At 39.6% G+C, this 15,388-nt stretch overlaps 1 protein-coding gene across 1 annotated transcript in view; it reads right to left on the bottom strand.

The window, feature by feature from the left end:
- CDYL2 (chromodomain Y like 2) overlaps positions 1 to 15,388 on the bottom strand; it is a 55,376-nt gene that overhangs the window by 18,440 nt on the left and 21,548 nt on the right. The window contains exon 2 of the mRNA XM_030956335.1: positions 5,105 to 5,699. Coding sequence (XP_030812195.1) covers positions 5,105 to 5,699 — 595 coding nt within the window. The remainder of the gene's footprint in view (positions 1 to 5,104; positions 5,700 to 15,388) is intronic.

Below are 15,388 nucleotides of genomic sequence, written 5' to 3' on the forward strand. Positions count from 1 at the left end.
ATGATTTTGTAAACTTTGATCCTGCTGCCCCTCAGCCACCCCCTCTCCAGGGCTCTTTTATTCTTGTAATCCTCTTCATTTTAGCTGCCCATTCCTGCATCTTCTACAGTACTGCACCACTGCCAAAGGGCCTGAGACTGGGGTTCCATTCTCCCAGGCATTGCAGAAAACACATTAGAAATTTATATTCTAAAAGGCTGAGGCAGACAAAGAGTGGGAGAGGAAAGTGAGGAAAGACTGCTCTGACCCTCAGTGCTCTGGGGGACCTGGCGCTCCACATCTCCTTCACTGCTTCTGCCCACTGCTGGAGGACACCACAAGCTCCTGTTATTTTCAGATACATATTTTCTGAGTGTTTCATCAGAGCCAGTTTAATGGTGCAGTCCCTGTGCCACCACCCTCCACAGCAACCCCAGTACTGGTAAGAGCAGCCACACCATGAGTTGGCCTGGTGATCTGCTCTGGCTGAAAACTCACCCTGCAAAACTGGTTAATTTTCAAACAGATGCAGTTCACCTTGTAGCCTCAAAAGTATTAAAACTGGTGCACAGGGAGGGATGGGAATAACAATCAGGGTGACATGGGAAGGAGAGCTGGACTGCTGCTTTTATTAGCAGTATGCATTTATGCTGAATGGAAAGGATGATGGAGCTGAGGCTTTAATTTTTCTAGGTGAAATAAGCCATGCTCCCTCACTCTCCCTGGTAAAGCAGCTTGGCATTCCTCAGTCTTCCCAACAGCCTTTAACTGCCTCATTTCTGTCTTTCTTGTGGGTAATGGTTAATACTGTACATACTTAAAAGCTGTGTTCTATTGATAATTTACTAATAATTTCAGACTTGTCCAGCTAAGGGAGCATCTGTAAGATGTCTAAAAGCAATGAGTTTTTATGCAAAGTAAGAGAGCAAGCATATTTGCTCGTCTTTTACTGCCAGTATTCTTTCAGAAGAAATAAAACAGAATGTGCTAAAAAACCAAGAGGAAGCAGTGACTAAGTCACAGAGAGTATTTAAATCAAGGGCACCATGAGACTACAAAGATTTTTGTAGAGGAGAAAAACAGTGGTTAGTGATACATGACAGGCAGAAATTCTTCAGCAGATGGTACACAGAAAGAGAGATGTAGAAAAAGGAAAGATAAAATTAAAAGGGGATGTTTTTTGATGTTGTCAAGAAACTTGACAAAACAATAACTCTCAATTACAATATCTGGAGAGAAACAGAAATGTGATAAAAGAAGACAACAAATATCATCACAAAGACCAGTACTGTTAGCTCCTGGGAGCATCAATGGATGCTGTTCACAGAATTTTTCAATATTTTCCAATTTGCAGACCCTTAAATAACTGTCAGTAAAGATTATGGGAGGATGTGTAGAAGTTTTTGGTATTAAAGATCTGTCCCTACTTCCACAAGGTCCCAGGCCTCCACTGGGACTTTTGTGCACCTGTAGGTACATGCTCATCCTTCTGGGGTAAAGAGCTTCCTGATGGGAGTGTGTCTAGAGGCAGAAGAAGAAACACTCGTACCCAAGTGGATTTATACACAAAACCAAAGAGACTGGTGGACATTCATTTAAGGAGTCATCAAAAGCTGGTTTTCAAAGAGTGTTATTTGTTTGAACAGAACTGGCATGGACAGACAAACAAAATAGCTATTATTTGATTACTTCTAGTTTAAATATTACTGTCTATATTGCTTGATTTAATGCATTGGTGGTTAAACATTATTAAAATATGAAACAATACTGGTTGAGGTTGGTGGGGTTTGGAGACCTCCAAGCACAGACCCACACTGGTAGCAGAGCTGGGCCTACAGCCAGGTTTGGAAATTGAAGGGAATTTTTGACTTTTCCAAATCTAAGCTTCATGTCATGACAAACCTTAAATTTCTATACGTATTTTCTGTGCAGTCTTACACTTATCTGAGAAATGAATCTGACATTCATTTGGGTTCCATACAGGCAATCTCCAAGCTGACACAAATGTCTGCTCCCTGAGATTCTGAACGGGGCTGCCCAGGAGCCACAGCTTTTGGGAGCCAAACCAGGTCCTCCAGGCTCCCTCTTTGTTGCACATCTAGTGCCTGGGAGCCCTGCAAGCACTGATGGAGCATGCCAGGCTTTCAACTTCCAGACTCAGTGGCAGACTGCCTGAAACCTCTGGCATAGCTGGCTGCCTCCAAGCTAAACGTGGGAGTCCTGCCAAGCAGACTGCCACACTGCTCCTGCTCCCTGGGGACACAGCCTTAGGACCTTGGCTCAGATTTGGAGAAAGTTTTGAAACCCAAGATGTTTGGAACAAAATTTCAGTTATTCAATAAATTGGGCATTTTTCTCTGCAACTTTCTTCATTTGTAATTTGTAAAATTTCAGCCTGGTTTTAGTGTGGGTTTCTGTGATAATAATGGGACACAGGGTAAGATCACACTGGCATTCTCTGTGTGAGTGTGAATACTGAGGGAGTTCAGGAAATTGCTGGACTTGGTGAAGAGTAGTGCAAGTTACTTCCACTTGATGTTTCAGACCCCTGTATCAGGAAATGTGGCTTCTCTCAAGCTTGCAGGGCAATATTAAGAAAAAACCTAGTGATTTGATTTTGACCCTTCTTCACCAATTTCTGTCTCCTGTTTCTCAGGCAGTCTCACCTCCTCTTTGTAGTCTTCTCCACTCTGCCTGTGCTGGGTATCACACAGCAGGACTCGAGGGATTTCTGACCTGGGCAGAGCTGCTGAGTATGGGCTTTTCAGAAAAAAAACAGGCAGAGATTTAAAGATCTCTTCCTTTTGCCTACAGAATGCAAGGAGAAGAAAATACAGAACCCAAGTGATGGATTTGGAGAACACAGAAGTTGTTATAAAGAGCTGTTTGAAAGGAGCTGCAGAGATCAGCTCTTGGGCCAGGAGAGAACACCTGGCTGCTCAGGCAAAGCAGCTTTCCACTGAAGCAGAGCTCTCTGCCAGAGATTATTCAATCAGGGGTGATGGAGGCCACTCCTTAGCTCTTGTGGGGACAAAGGAGAGGCTCATTTGACCTTACAGCTCTTTGTGACCCTTCAGTTCTTCATTAAACAAAAAATTCTAAAATATGGGAATTAATGCATTTCAAAGATACATTTTGTATCAGAACCTCTCCACTAATAGCATAAAATAAATTATTAGAAAAACTTAATTAGAAACAGTAAAAAAACCATCAAAACTTTATACACATCTGTAATTAGATATGCAAATTGTCTTAAAGAAGCAAGTAACTTTCAAGCATTCTTGCGTGAGCTTAAACTCCTCAAAATGCAAAAACCAAAATACACTTTTAAGTGATTTAACTTCAAATTTCATTGCCATCATCAGGAGTACTTATGCATTTAAATATGACCATGCATTTTGCTGGTTTGGGAGTTTTTAATAGCATATTTGATGCTTGGTTTGAAAGATTCCAGTAGCTGTCACATACAGCCAGTAAGACAGGGCAAGGTCAGTTCTCCTTCCCAAATCAAGAAGCATTTGCCAGGTTGCCAGGAGGATGGAAAATGGAAAGCAGGGTGATATAATTTATGTTGACTTCTGAAAAGTTTTTGGCAGGGCAATTCACCAGAAGCTGTTAAGGAAATGAGTACTATCATAGGCTATAGAAAGTAGCTAATAAAAATAAATAATTGGAACAAATGGTTACTTTTCATCATGTCAAGCTGGCTGTCCCAAGGACCTGCAGGAGGATTAGTTTATTTAATGTATGTATTAATGAGCTGGGAAGAGAAATATGAGAGGAAAACTTGAAGGCAATACAAAATAAGTAGAGTGAAAACTAGGAAAGATTTTGAAGAGCTTCACTGAATCAAAATAAAAAGGTGAATTGGCAACAGTAAAGCAGATTAAATGCATAGTGAAAGGGATCATACATAAAGCTGTATTCTAAATTAACTGTAACAAGGAAGGAAAAAAACCCCAAGTGCAACTGTGGATCACTCAATGAAAACCTTTATGCAGTGTGTAAGAGCAGAAAAAAATAATTCTCCAAAGGTTCTATCATCACTGTATCAGTAAGCAGTGGGAAATAACTTGGAACAGCTCCTGCTGTTTTTAAAAGGTATTAAAACCACCCCCCCCACCAATGGCACAAGGAGATACTCCAAACTCTGAGGAATCAGTAAAGCCTTCCACGTGGCAGGAAGGCTGAAAAGGCTGGGGCTGCCTACAGACTGACAGGGCACCCTCCACTGCATTCCTTCATAGAGGGACAAGAGGCTACTCAGTGAGAATAAAGGTCAACTCCCCCCAACAAAATCCCAAACCTGATCAAATAAAATGTGCATCTTATTGTTAGCTCCTAAAAATAACTGTCAGAAAACACCACTGAGGCTGTAAACTTGGTAGGATTAAAAACAAACCAAAAACATTGGACACATACAGATAATGAGAAACTATTTTCCATTAAGTTGAATAGTTTTTATAGAGAATATAAACCTTATTCTTGGAGAACTAAGCCAGTCAGTAACTATGATGATTAGAGAGAAATGTCTCCTATATCTTCTTGTTAATTTCAAGACTGTTTCTACCTTCCTCTGAAGTCTGGCTTAAGACTTGTGATGTGTCCAGTCACAGTCAGAGACAAGGACCTGGCTGTTCTGAGTGTTCCTGATTATGACAAGCTTTAATACTGAGAACTTGAATCTTATTCAGCCACACTTACCAGGGCACGTTAGCAAGACTGGTATTAATTCTAAAATAATTCTGGTTTCTCTAGACCACTGGGTTTGAGCACACCTAACAGTAGTGATTTGTTATGTAGTGATACACAAATGCAAAAGTTGCAGCACTATACACATCTCAGTTGTCATTCCTACTCCATGCCCTGTCCTCACTTCCCATGGGGATTTACACTGCAAATCTCGTGACAGAGCCCACACTGCTTCACCATCACTCTGTGGGAAAGGGAAAGAGAGAAGCCAACTGATAAAAAAAGTGTAAATATGTAGGGAAAGTGTGGAACTTGTTTGTGTGCTTCTCACCATATCAGTTGTGTGACAACAGTTTTTCCACGAGTGGGCCCTACTTGCAGTTGCTGCAATTAACACCCCCTCCCGCACAGAGGAGTTCTTTAAATCACATACCAATTCCATTCACCACAGGGGAATTGTTACTGACTTCCAACACGCTGGGCAAGTTTTGTTCTCCTTCGTGATCATTTATATCCACATTTTGCTGCTGTGAGCCATTCCCAAAATGTCTAGAATCTTTCTCATGGCTGCCATCTCCATTCTGCAGACCATTATGTGGCTTTTTCAGTGGCATAATCTGTAAACCGCTGGGAGTAGTTCGGTAAGTCACAGTTTTAGCAGCCCTGTCATTTGCAGATCCTGGCTTTGCTGCATATCCTCGTTTCTGTTTTTGATGAGATGGATTAATTCTCTTCCTTTTGTGTGTTGATCCTTTAGACTTCCCAGATTCAGAAGGTCTATGTGATATTTTCTCAACAGATGAGCCTCGGCTTTCCCGCAGCAGTTTGGGAGTGCTGCCCTGTTTGCCATGCCTGGAGCGCTTCTCTCTGGTAACGTGCAGTCTGTTGAACTCATCAATAAATTCCTCACAATGGAGTAGGTGGTGTTCAGGTTCCCAGGTGTCTTCATTGCTCCCATAGCCTTTCCACCTAATGAGATATTCCCATTTGCCCTTCTTGTTCTTCCTTTTGTCTACAATCCTCTCTACCTAAAAGGAAAAACCAAAACTCTGTTAGAAAGAATTGCCATGAACAGATGTGGCAGTACAGGAGTGAAATGCAGAGCCCCAGTGGTATTTTGACAGCAAGGCCACTGCCCCTTCTGAAAACATTAAAAGAGACATAAACACATCCTCAAATCTGATCTGGGCAATTGCAATTGCTCCAATGTGAAGAAACAAGAGAGAGTCTGAGATCATTATTGAAAGCACAATTTCTTTGAAAATCTGGTTGCAAAATGAGACTATTGCTTTACATTCCTCAGCTACCTCTTGTTTCAAAGAGCCAAATAAAGTGGTTTTTGCTGCTTTGTTTGTTACTGATCATTCTCCTGAATCCACACATGTATTTCGTCCCTATAAGCTCCCCAGTCTTCTTTGTGTCTTGAAACTACCTTGAACAGAGAACTAATGACAACAAATTGCAGTATTTTACAGCAAAGATCTTGTTTGCAGTAGTGTACATCCACTTTGCTGCTTCCAACTTACACAAATTTGTATTTTTAGGAATTCAATATTTAAGTAAATACACAAAATTTTTCGATGCACCAATTAAAAAATAAAATAGCAAACAAAGAGTATTAAGTCAGGATTCTTACATTGAAGGAATGAATTTTATCAGCCTGTGCTGGAAAATGTAATTGTAAAGAACATTTCTACACCAAGGGTTAATGGACTGTATTGGGACTGCATCCTAAATGTGAATTAACAGCATCACTGTACAGTGGAACCTGGATGCTGGTCAAGCCTCAGTTAGAGGGAGAATGCAGAGGAAAATCCAAACATACCACACCAGTGGCAGCAAGTTGGGATTAAACTGCACCAAGGGAAATTCTGATTAAGTCATTGGGAAAAATGTTGTAATGGCAGTAGGAATTAAGTATTGGAATAATACTTGGTAATGTGGGGAAGGTAGGGAGGGTTTTTTGAACACACAGTTTTTGTTACATATATCTGTCATGAAAAGTCAATGCTGGAAGATCAGTTATGCTAAGGAAATTTTCGAAGACTCTCCCAGGTTTTCTTTTTTCATTGTTTAATTTTTAAATTTTGCTTTTAATATGTGGTTTATGAAGGATAAAGATGCCACTAATGAAAAAACCCCATTATCATTAACCCAAAGCAATATTGTTAATTTAGAAGAATAAATAAGTGGCTAGATCATGTAACAGCTTTCACTGCTCCTCAAAGAAAAATCATCTAATGTGAAGAACAACAGTGGAATCTGTAAGGAGAATTTAACCTTGAAGAAGGGCAATCACAGCAGTGTAAGTAATTGTTCATTTTAGGTCCCTTGTTAGAGGAAACCAATGGATTAATTCTGTCTGTTCACTGCCTGGAACTGTACATTCATAGAAGTCTTGGTGGGTTCCCCAAAGGAGTCTAAATGTAATTAGCAACTAAACATTATACTTCTATCTCAGTTCATTTACATGGGAACTGTGCTGAGATATCTGTCTCTGAGTCATAGTGGACACCTTCCTCCATCTCCAGGGCTCCCACTGCAGCATCTCAAACAGCTCCTTCCTGTGCTCTGGCTTATCAAATATCTACACAGAACCGCCTAAGAAGCAAAGCAAGGCATCCTCTTTACTCTGAATTTAGCACAATCCCCTTCAGGATTGCTCAGAGAGGCAAAACAATTAACTGAAGCTCAGCCTGGGCAAGTTTGAGATCATTTGTCTAAAAGAGGGAAAAGGCTTCACAAAATGAATGAACTGGCTTTTTTTTTTTTTTTCCTCATGTGGGACGTGTGGCTTTCAATTGTCAAACTAATAGTAGACTTATTATGATCTTGTTGACTTTATAGAGAGCAGCTGTCCAAATTAGCCTTGGCTTTAAAATACTTTCATCTTCCTATCAGGGACTAGGCAGAAAAACTACATTGAACCACGGAACTCCGTGTGGGCTGCCTGTGGATTTGTTACCTTAATTACTGCAGCTTGCTAAAGCAAGGAGCAAAACACATACATGTGTGTCCTGGGGAAAAAATGAAATTGCTGCTAAACTTGGTAGACCACAGCTATCAGTACTGGAGAGTCTGGGTTACTGCTTTCCTGTTTGTACCAGATAAACAGTGTACATGCATTCCCCTCCCTTTTAATTCAGGACTTTGCACTTGGAACCAAACTCCGTGTCAGTTTGGTGCTACTTGAGAGTTACTTGTCTTTGTTTTGAGGGATTGCACCACCTTTGTTCCCCAACTTGCTCACTGAAGGAAGAACCTCAGAAAGGATGGACAAAAATACCTTTTTTGGGATCACATACAAAAACCATGTCTCCACCCTCACCTTTTTTCACCTGGGCACATATCTTTAACTACACAGATTTCTTATTTTCACACTGTTGCTCTATGTGAAGAGGTTTTGTGAAGGGTGTTGTTTAATATGGAACACACTCAAGTATTTTGGTGATGAGGCATCCTACATTTCAATTAGGAGGATAAAAGGAGAAAATATGAGCAGTCTTTGTTCCTGGGAAATAAAATAATGGCAGTGGAGGATATGATTAACTACTTAAACACATCATGAAAGGAGAATAAAAGTAGTCATGAAATTGGGTCAAATTTAATAAATAGTTTCTGAAAAAATGTTCAGAAATCAAATATATTTGGGTAAGACTAACTCTTTCATTACAGCATTTTCAGAACAAAATTATCAATGTTCAAATTTAACTAACTAAAATGAAGACTAAATAAACTGAAGACAAAATGTTTTGTTTCTGGTCAACCCTCTTTTCAGTTTATTGTTTTGCTGGGGAGAAAATGAAAAAAATGTGGTAGAATCCAAAATTAGTTTGTTTTCCTTGATTTTTTTAGTTCAACCATAATACCCAGTGGCTTGACTAATGATGCATAAAAAGTCTGAGTAGATATTTTCCTGTCCTCATTACTGCCTCATTGTTCACTGAATGCATCTGAGGGTAGCATCAAATACACTTGACCTCTCAACATGGTCTCTTTTCTACCACAGGGCTTTAAGTTCTTCAGTAATATTTATCCCCTTTAGGTGCCACTGGGAAGGGCTTCAGTGAAAGCATAAATATCAGGGTTTTAGCCACACCTGCTACTGTCTGTCTCATTTTCCTTCTATCCACAGTCCACAGTAACACCAAACATCACTACTTTGTTTTTTTAATGATGTGTATTTGTTTAACAGGTACTATGTGAAATAATAATCTTTCTGTATTTACTTAAGGTTGCACAAATCATATCAGTTTTCTTAATGAGAAATAATTATGTGACAGCTAATGATTAATCGAAATAATACTTTAAATCCTCCCCTAGAATAAGCAATACATGTTTCTGAGAATATGCAGCAAACATTTAGGGCTTCAGTGTCTGATTTTCTATTTCCCCCCTCAGTTCCCTCTTTAATCAGAACTGAGTAACATGTTCCCAAAAGTGACCCTGGTAGTTACAGTTGCCAAATCCATGATTTCACTATATTTGCTTTGGAAAACTAAGGAGTTAAATTTAATAAAAGTGCAATGACTACAAACAAACCTTATAGAGGTATCACAGTTAAAAGATTGCTAGAAATGTCATGTACCATCACTTCCCTGGATTCTCTCTCTCCCTGCCGGCTAATTCTGGATGAACTGAGGTTCTGGTATGTTACCATATAAATACTTTTAAAGAGAACAAATAGAATAAGAACATGGCATCTGTGCAAATGCATTTGCAACACACTTTTTAGCTTCCAAGTAGCCTTAAACCTAGCTCTATACACAACTGCACAAATTAGGATGAAAGTCATAAATAAAAAGCCTTTAAAATATATCTGCATTCTATACTTCATGTGAAATAAAATAATACATTAGTGGATTAAAGCACAAATATCTAGAGCTTCATAAACTTAAGTGTTTGCTTATATATGCAGAGTACAACAACCCTACCACCCTTCCTTCACAGAAAATTCTGGATCAAAATCATTTAACCACACAATGTTATTGTTTGCTTATCAAAAAAATTAGATCCAAGCTAAGTTAAAAAAGGATAATTCCTTTGGAATTATTTCTACAACTGTAACTATAATTTCAAAGCACAGCATACTCATCTCAGTTCACAGCTCTGAAGAGCATAAATAAAAATCCTTGTGCTCCCAGAAAACACCTTCTGGGAGATCAGTAAACTTCTAGAAACATTTGGAGGGTTGCATATCTACTTAGTGATTTCCAAAACAAAGGCATGTCATCTCCTCTTCTTGCCATGCACATCCATGTTAGCAACTGAAACTGGAATCACTGGTGTTCAGATGGTCTCTGTTAGTGAACTCTTCAGAGCACCAGAGCAACTGCATGACAGACACTAGGAAAACTGCCTTTCATTACTATGATTACAGGACTTGTACTGGTTTATGTGGGTTTTTTTTCATTGGAGGTCTTTGTCCCATGTTGTGCCTGAGGGTGTTGGAAGGGTGTTTGAAGAAAATGCCAAAGAAGGAAAGGCAGTAAGATTTCTGAGAGAGATAAAGACCATCTGAGTCAACATGTTTGTCTTTTAAAATTCAGTATTGCCCTAACTTCCTCTTTTTGTTACCTTTGCTTTGAGAAATGCTCTGTCTCATTAGCAGTAAATCTTTTGCCTTCTTGTCTTTGTAACTTGTTTTTGTTTTTCTTCTATTTGTATTTGATTTCACAGAATCTGGTAATTGGACCATTTGTTCCAGATGTACAAAAAATATGGCAACATATCTTCTGAAGCAGCCGGTATTCATGTTAGAAAAATAACAGTGGAATGGCTGCTGGGACTCTCTTCAGAATCTGACCCATGGAGTAGGTCCAGCTATGAAACCCCCCCAGTACTAAATTTTTGTTGTTACCTGGAAGGTCACAATGAAAGTGAAAGGCCTAGACAGTCTTAAAAACAAAAGGGAAGCCATTCTTCATTGGAATTACTCTTAGGCAAAACATCAAATGACATCTTCCCAAGAAAACCAGTGAACACGCCATTAATCTCAAAAGACACTGCTATTTATTCAGTTCCCTTTTTTTTTTTTTCCTTTTTAAGTATATGAGGTTTTTATTTTCTGTTTTCCAATTTCCTTAGAATCAGAAGAGATCTTAAAACTTAGTAAGGAACTCCTGGAACTTCTGCATTTTGGAGCAAACAGGAATAAGAATATACACAACAGTCTTGCACTGGAGGGAAGATGTTTTTGTACAAACTGATACTGCTCTTGTACAAGGAAACTTGACAGATGACATAGGGATCAGAAAGAGACTTTTTGGTCAACTGGTGTAGTCCCTGTCATTGCAGGCAATTGCATCAGACAAACCCTTTCATAATGGACATGTTTGTGATACAGAACATATTTCTGTCCAGACTTATTGCTCATAGGTTGCACAGCAAAGAGCTGTTCCTTCCTATGCATTGATTTTGTTAAAATGTTTTAGGCTTTCATTTGGCAGGCAAGTATGTTTTCAAAGTTGCAGAAGAAGTGCATGAAAAAATCAAGATCTTTTATAGCAGCAGTTCAAGGTGATCTTGAGAATATTCTTTATATAGAGGAAGAACAGGAATTTTTCCTTTGCAATCCAAGAGTGCATCCATGTCATCAAAAACTGTAATGCAATATGGGGGAGACCTCTCTGGATCTGTTCCTTCACAAAAGGTTTAAATCCTTTTGACTTACAGCCATTATCATCACATACCACATTTTGGAAATCCAAAAAACACAGGGGTTTCTGTTTCTTTTAAAGCACAGTGAAACATTTTATTTATCAAATCTGTTTTCTTTTGTACAATAAATCAGTTTGCTACTGTATTTCATTGGTAATAAGTTGAAAAGAAAGCAAGAAGCAGGACATTCCAAATTCTTGGTGTCCTTTATGCTAAAAAGTGGTCAGTTCTGAACACACCCACAACAAACTTGCTGGCACAACTTATTTCCGCCAAATTCAATGGGAATCTCCAGTTTTCTATTATCTCAGATTGTGTGTGTGGGAAATGTGTGCATTTATCAGCAAAGAATTGCTTAGCACAACCTAGTATGGTTCTGATTCTGCCTATACTTCCTTTAAGTACTACAAGTCAGCAGAGTTATTCCCTATTTACTTACATGCAAGTAAAATCTAAGTAGGAATCCCTGGGATTTAAACCATGAAGATTTTAGTTTTTTATTTTAAAACAAGTTTATAGGAACAGGAGCATGACTTGAAGAGACTTCTAAGCAAACCAGTGTTTATATGAACAGATTCCTGTTCTCTCAGTAGAGCTGCTTGGAATTTGTTAAAAATACTCATGTTTTCAAACAGATTTTGAAATGTGTTAAGTAATACTTAAAAAATAAAAATATGACTATCACTAAAGGTGCTCTTCAACATTAAAACAACTCCAGAAATGCAGGAAGCAATTATTAATTTACATGAAAATTTTACCTGAAATCATTAGAAAAAGATTAATTCTGTTTTCTTTTATATTCACTGGCAGTTTTTTCTTCTCTACCTTGTTTAGTTATGGCTTTTTTTGGTTTTTTGTACAGTTTACACAGTATTTTCCTTCACCATATGGGCTTCATTCAGATTCAACTCAAGGCGAGGACTTCAGTTCAACACTTTTACATCCATCCCAAAGATTAGTCAGAAGTGAAGATTCCACATTAAAAAAACACAAAGGTTTAGCTATAATACTGCATAAACAAATATTTGAACTATTTGCTGTACTGCCACTCAGTGAGTCATTGCTTTGCAAATGCTACTGGTACGACTGTCATAAAACACACCACATGTTCTTGTGGGGTAGGAAAAAATATTTTCTTAGCCCTTTTACAGCAAAGTGGTAAACTTGATCACAGAGATGTGAAAGCCTTGGTTTGGGGAGCACTGTGTCACAAAATGTGACTAGAGGTGCTGAGGATTTGGGATTTCAGATGTTCACAGGATTTACCAAGTGAACAGGGAGGCTTGCTGGCTCTGCATAGGTGACTTGGCAAAGAGGACATGAGGGACAAGAGGGGCTACAAGGGGACACTGGTCAGTCCTGTATTAAAGGGCTCAAAGTGGATTGTACAGGGATATCTAAGGCAGGGTAATGCAAGAGTTTTGCAGAGATTTTCAAAGATTGAAATGAGAGTTTGGTAATAATGAAGGCTCTGGATTGCAAAACAAGACAAATGGACAATGAGATGTAGTTACTCTAGATCTAGGATGTGAAACAGCAGTTTTTGTGTAAAGAATCTCCAGTGGCAGTATGCATTTTGTAGCTCTTGCACACAGGGAGATTGAACTATTTTTTAAATAATTGTCATGGCTTAGAAATTATATTCTCCAATTTAGTACTCCCTTTAAAACCATTCTCTGTTCTCCCTCCCCCTCCAACTGGGGACACAAAAGGCGAAGACCATGGGATGGAATATGAACAATTTACTGGAAACAGCAATGAGATAAAAATTAACAGTAGCAGCAACAAGAGGTATAAGAAAATCAATAATTCACACAGAAAAACTCCCTGTAAGTAAACAATACCAGACAGCTCCCTCTACCACATTTTCTTGACTGGAAGAAACCCCCTCTCCCTGGAAGTCCCTTTCCCTGTCCCTGGCAATTATGTGAGGGTGTATAGAAAAACATCAGGGTCCTGGCCATGCCCCTTCTGGCCACCACAAAAAATTAACCCTGTCCTGGCCAGAGCCAGGACAACAGTAATACATACCTGACAGAGCAAATCAAAAATAATCCCCGGGTCTGAATGTGAGGGAGGACAACAGTAATCTCTCCCCATCACTGACAGAGAAGAGAGAAGAAAATGCAGAACCTTGTCCACGTTATATGAGTGACTAGACAGGTATAAAGTGATATGAAAAGGATAAATCATATATCCACTTCATACTTTCTATCCAGACTAGAATAAGGGGCAGCTGGTTTGGAACATCCATATAGCAAAAGTAGTAACAGTCAAATTTGTGAATAATACCATGCAGGGACAGGTTTTAAAGGGAAAGGGCTAAAAATAGATGACTTTGTACAATACAGAAGGCCGAGGGGTGATCCTTTGAGTGAAAAGCTGAAGTAGCAGTTTGGAAAGTAGTGGGGTAATAAAGGAAGAAAACTCATGAAACACAAAGGTTTCTTTCAGAATTCAGTAAAATTCTTCATTCTTGTGGTTACACAAATGAAGTTAATGTGGTGGCAGAATACAGGAAAGAGCCAAAAAGAAAGGTAGAGCAGAAAAAGGAATAAAGAAACATGCTTTAGGCAACTATAATGGCGTGACAGGAGCACAGAATATTACAACGAAGTATCCAGGATACCAGAGCAACATCACAGAAAAATGGCACAGAAAATTTCAAAAATTATCCGAGAAGAAGTAATTGTCAAAAAGGAAGAATAATACATCATTATCCCCATAGAAATAGCATTCAGATGAGCAGGGTCAGTAGGCCAAGTTTTGGCCTCAATTATTGCATTGGTTTTCACTGCAGATTTAATTTGTGTTTGAGATTTGAATTCTGCCCAGTGTAAAACCAACTTCCTACTGGGGCTGGGAAGGAACAAACTGTCTTATGGACAGCAGCAAGGGCAGTTATGAAAGCTGTCAATGATCATCAGTCAGATGCATCTTAAATCATCTGAGAGTGCAGCTAATGAGAAATCATCTGCATTTAAAATATGGGGCCAGTGCTCTAAACACAGAGACACAGGGTGTGAAAGCATATCCACTGATTTAACCAAGTGTGCTTTGGAGCAGTCAGCTGGGCTCTGAGGAGGCTGTTTGCTTCCAGGGCGGGTGAAAGGCACTGACATGTGGGCTGGTCCCAGTGCCTGCAGTGAGTCAGGCTGAGCACAGCACACTGCAGGGCACACTCTGGCCACAGGCTGCCCTGAAACTCCTCTGGCAATGCAGATCCCCAGGAGCTGCCATCACAGCCACTGATGGTGCTGCCCAGGAGACAACTTGGTTACCCTCCAAGTTAAGGACGTTACCCTCCTGCTCTCTTCAGGCCCTACATCTCTTTAAAGCTGCCTTTGGCAACAGATGGACACCATTCCTTGATCTCAGTGAGTCCTCTGTCAGCCCTGGTAATTCACCCAAGCCAAGGACTTGTTAACTGATGAGTCCTGAGTTCTTTCAGGTCATCATGATTCCTGATGATAAGGTTTCAGCCAAGTGTTGGCAGTACTTCCAGCCAGGCAGTACTTCTAGCAGTAGGGGTTGCTCTAGATTGGAATCCATTACTCCTTTCAGGGAGGTCCTAAGGAACAGCCCTGGGGTTTCTCAGGTGGCAGGGTACAGATCTTGCCATCCTGCTCCAAACTCCTGCCAGATCACTCCAAGGGTTCCTGTGGAGGCATGTGCACATCTCCATGCTGCAGCTACCTCCTGTTTCTGTTCAGAGATGGTGCAGACCCATCAAGCATCAGGGTGAGACTCGAACTCTGATGAAGCTGAGGAACCATTTAGAAATGTCTATGCTCGAAGCACTATTGAATATGTAAGCAGTGAATATATTACTGAGGAAATTTTCCATGTATTTGTTAGTCAGATTCCTAACTTGGCGGCTGTGTGAATATCTCAGCTGCTCCTGGATGCATTTGCAGCAATGTGGCAAAGGGCTTTGTTCCATGTCCCTCCACAGAATAGGGCAATTACAGAATTACATTTTTATAAATGTAGGTTTTTCTAAGATTGATTCCCTACATTTGTCTCACTGGGACTGCGTTAGTGTACGTTCTTTCTG

This window comes from Camarhynchus parvulus, chromosome 11, assembly GCF_901933205.1.
Source record: "Camarhynchus parvulus chromosome 11, STF_HiC, whole genome shotgun sequence".
Lineage (NCBI taxonomy): Eukaryota > Metazoa > Chordata > Aves > Passeriformes > Thraupidae > Camarhynchus > Camarhynchus parvulus.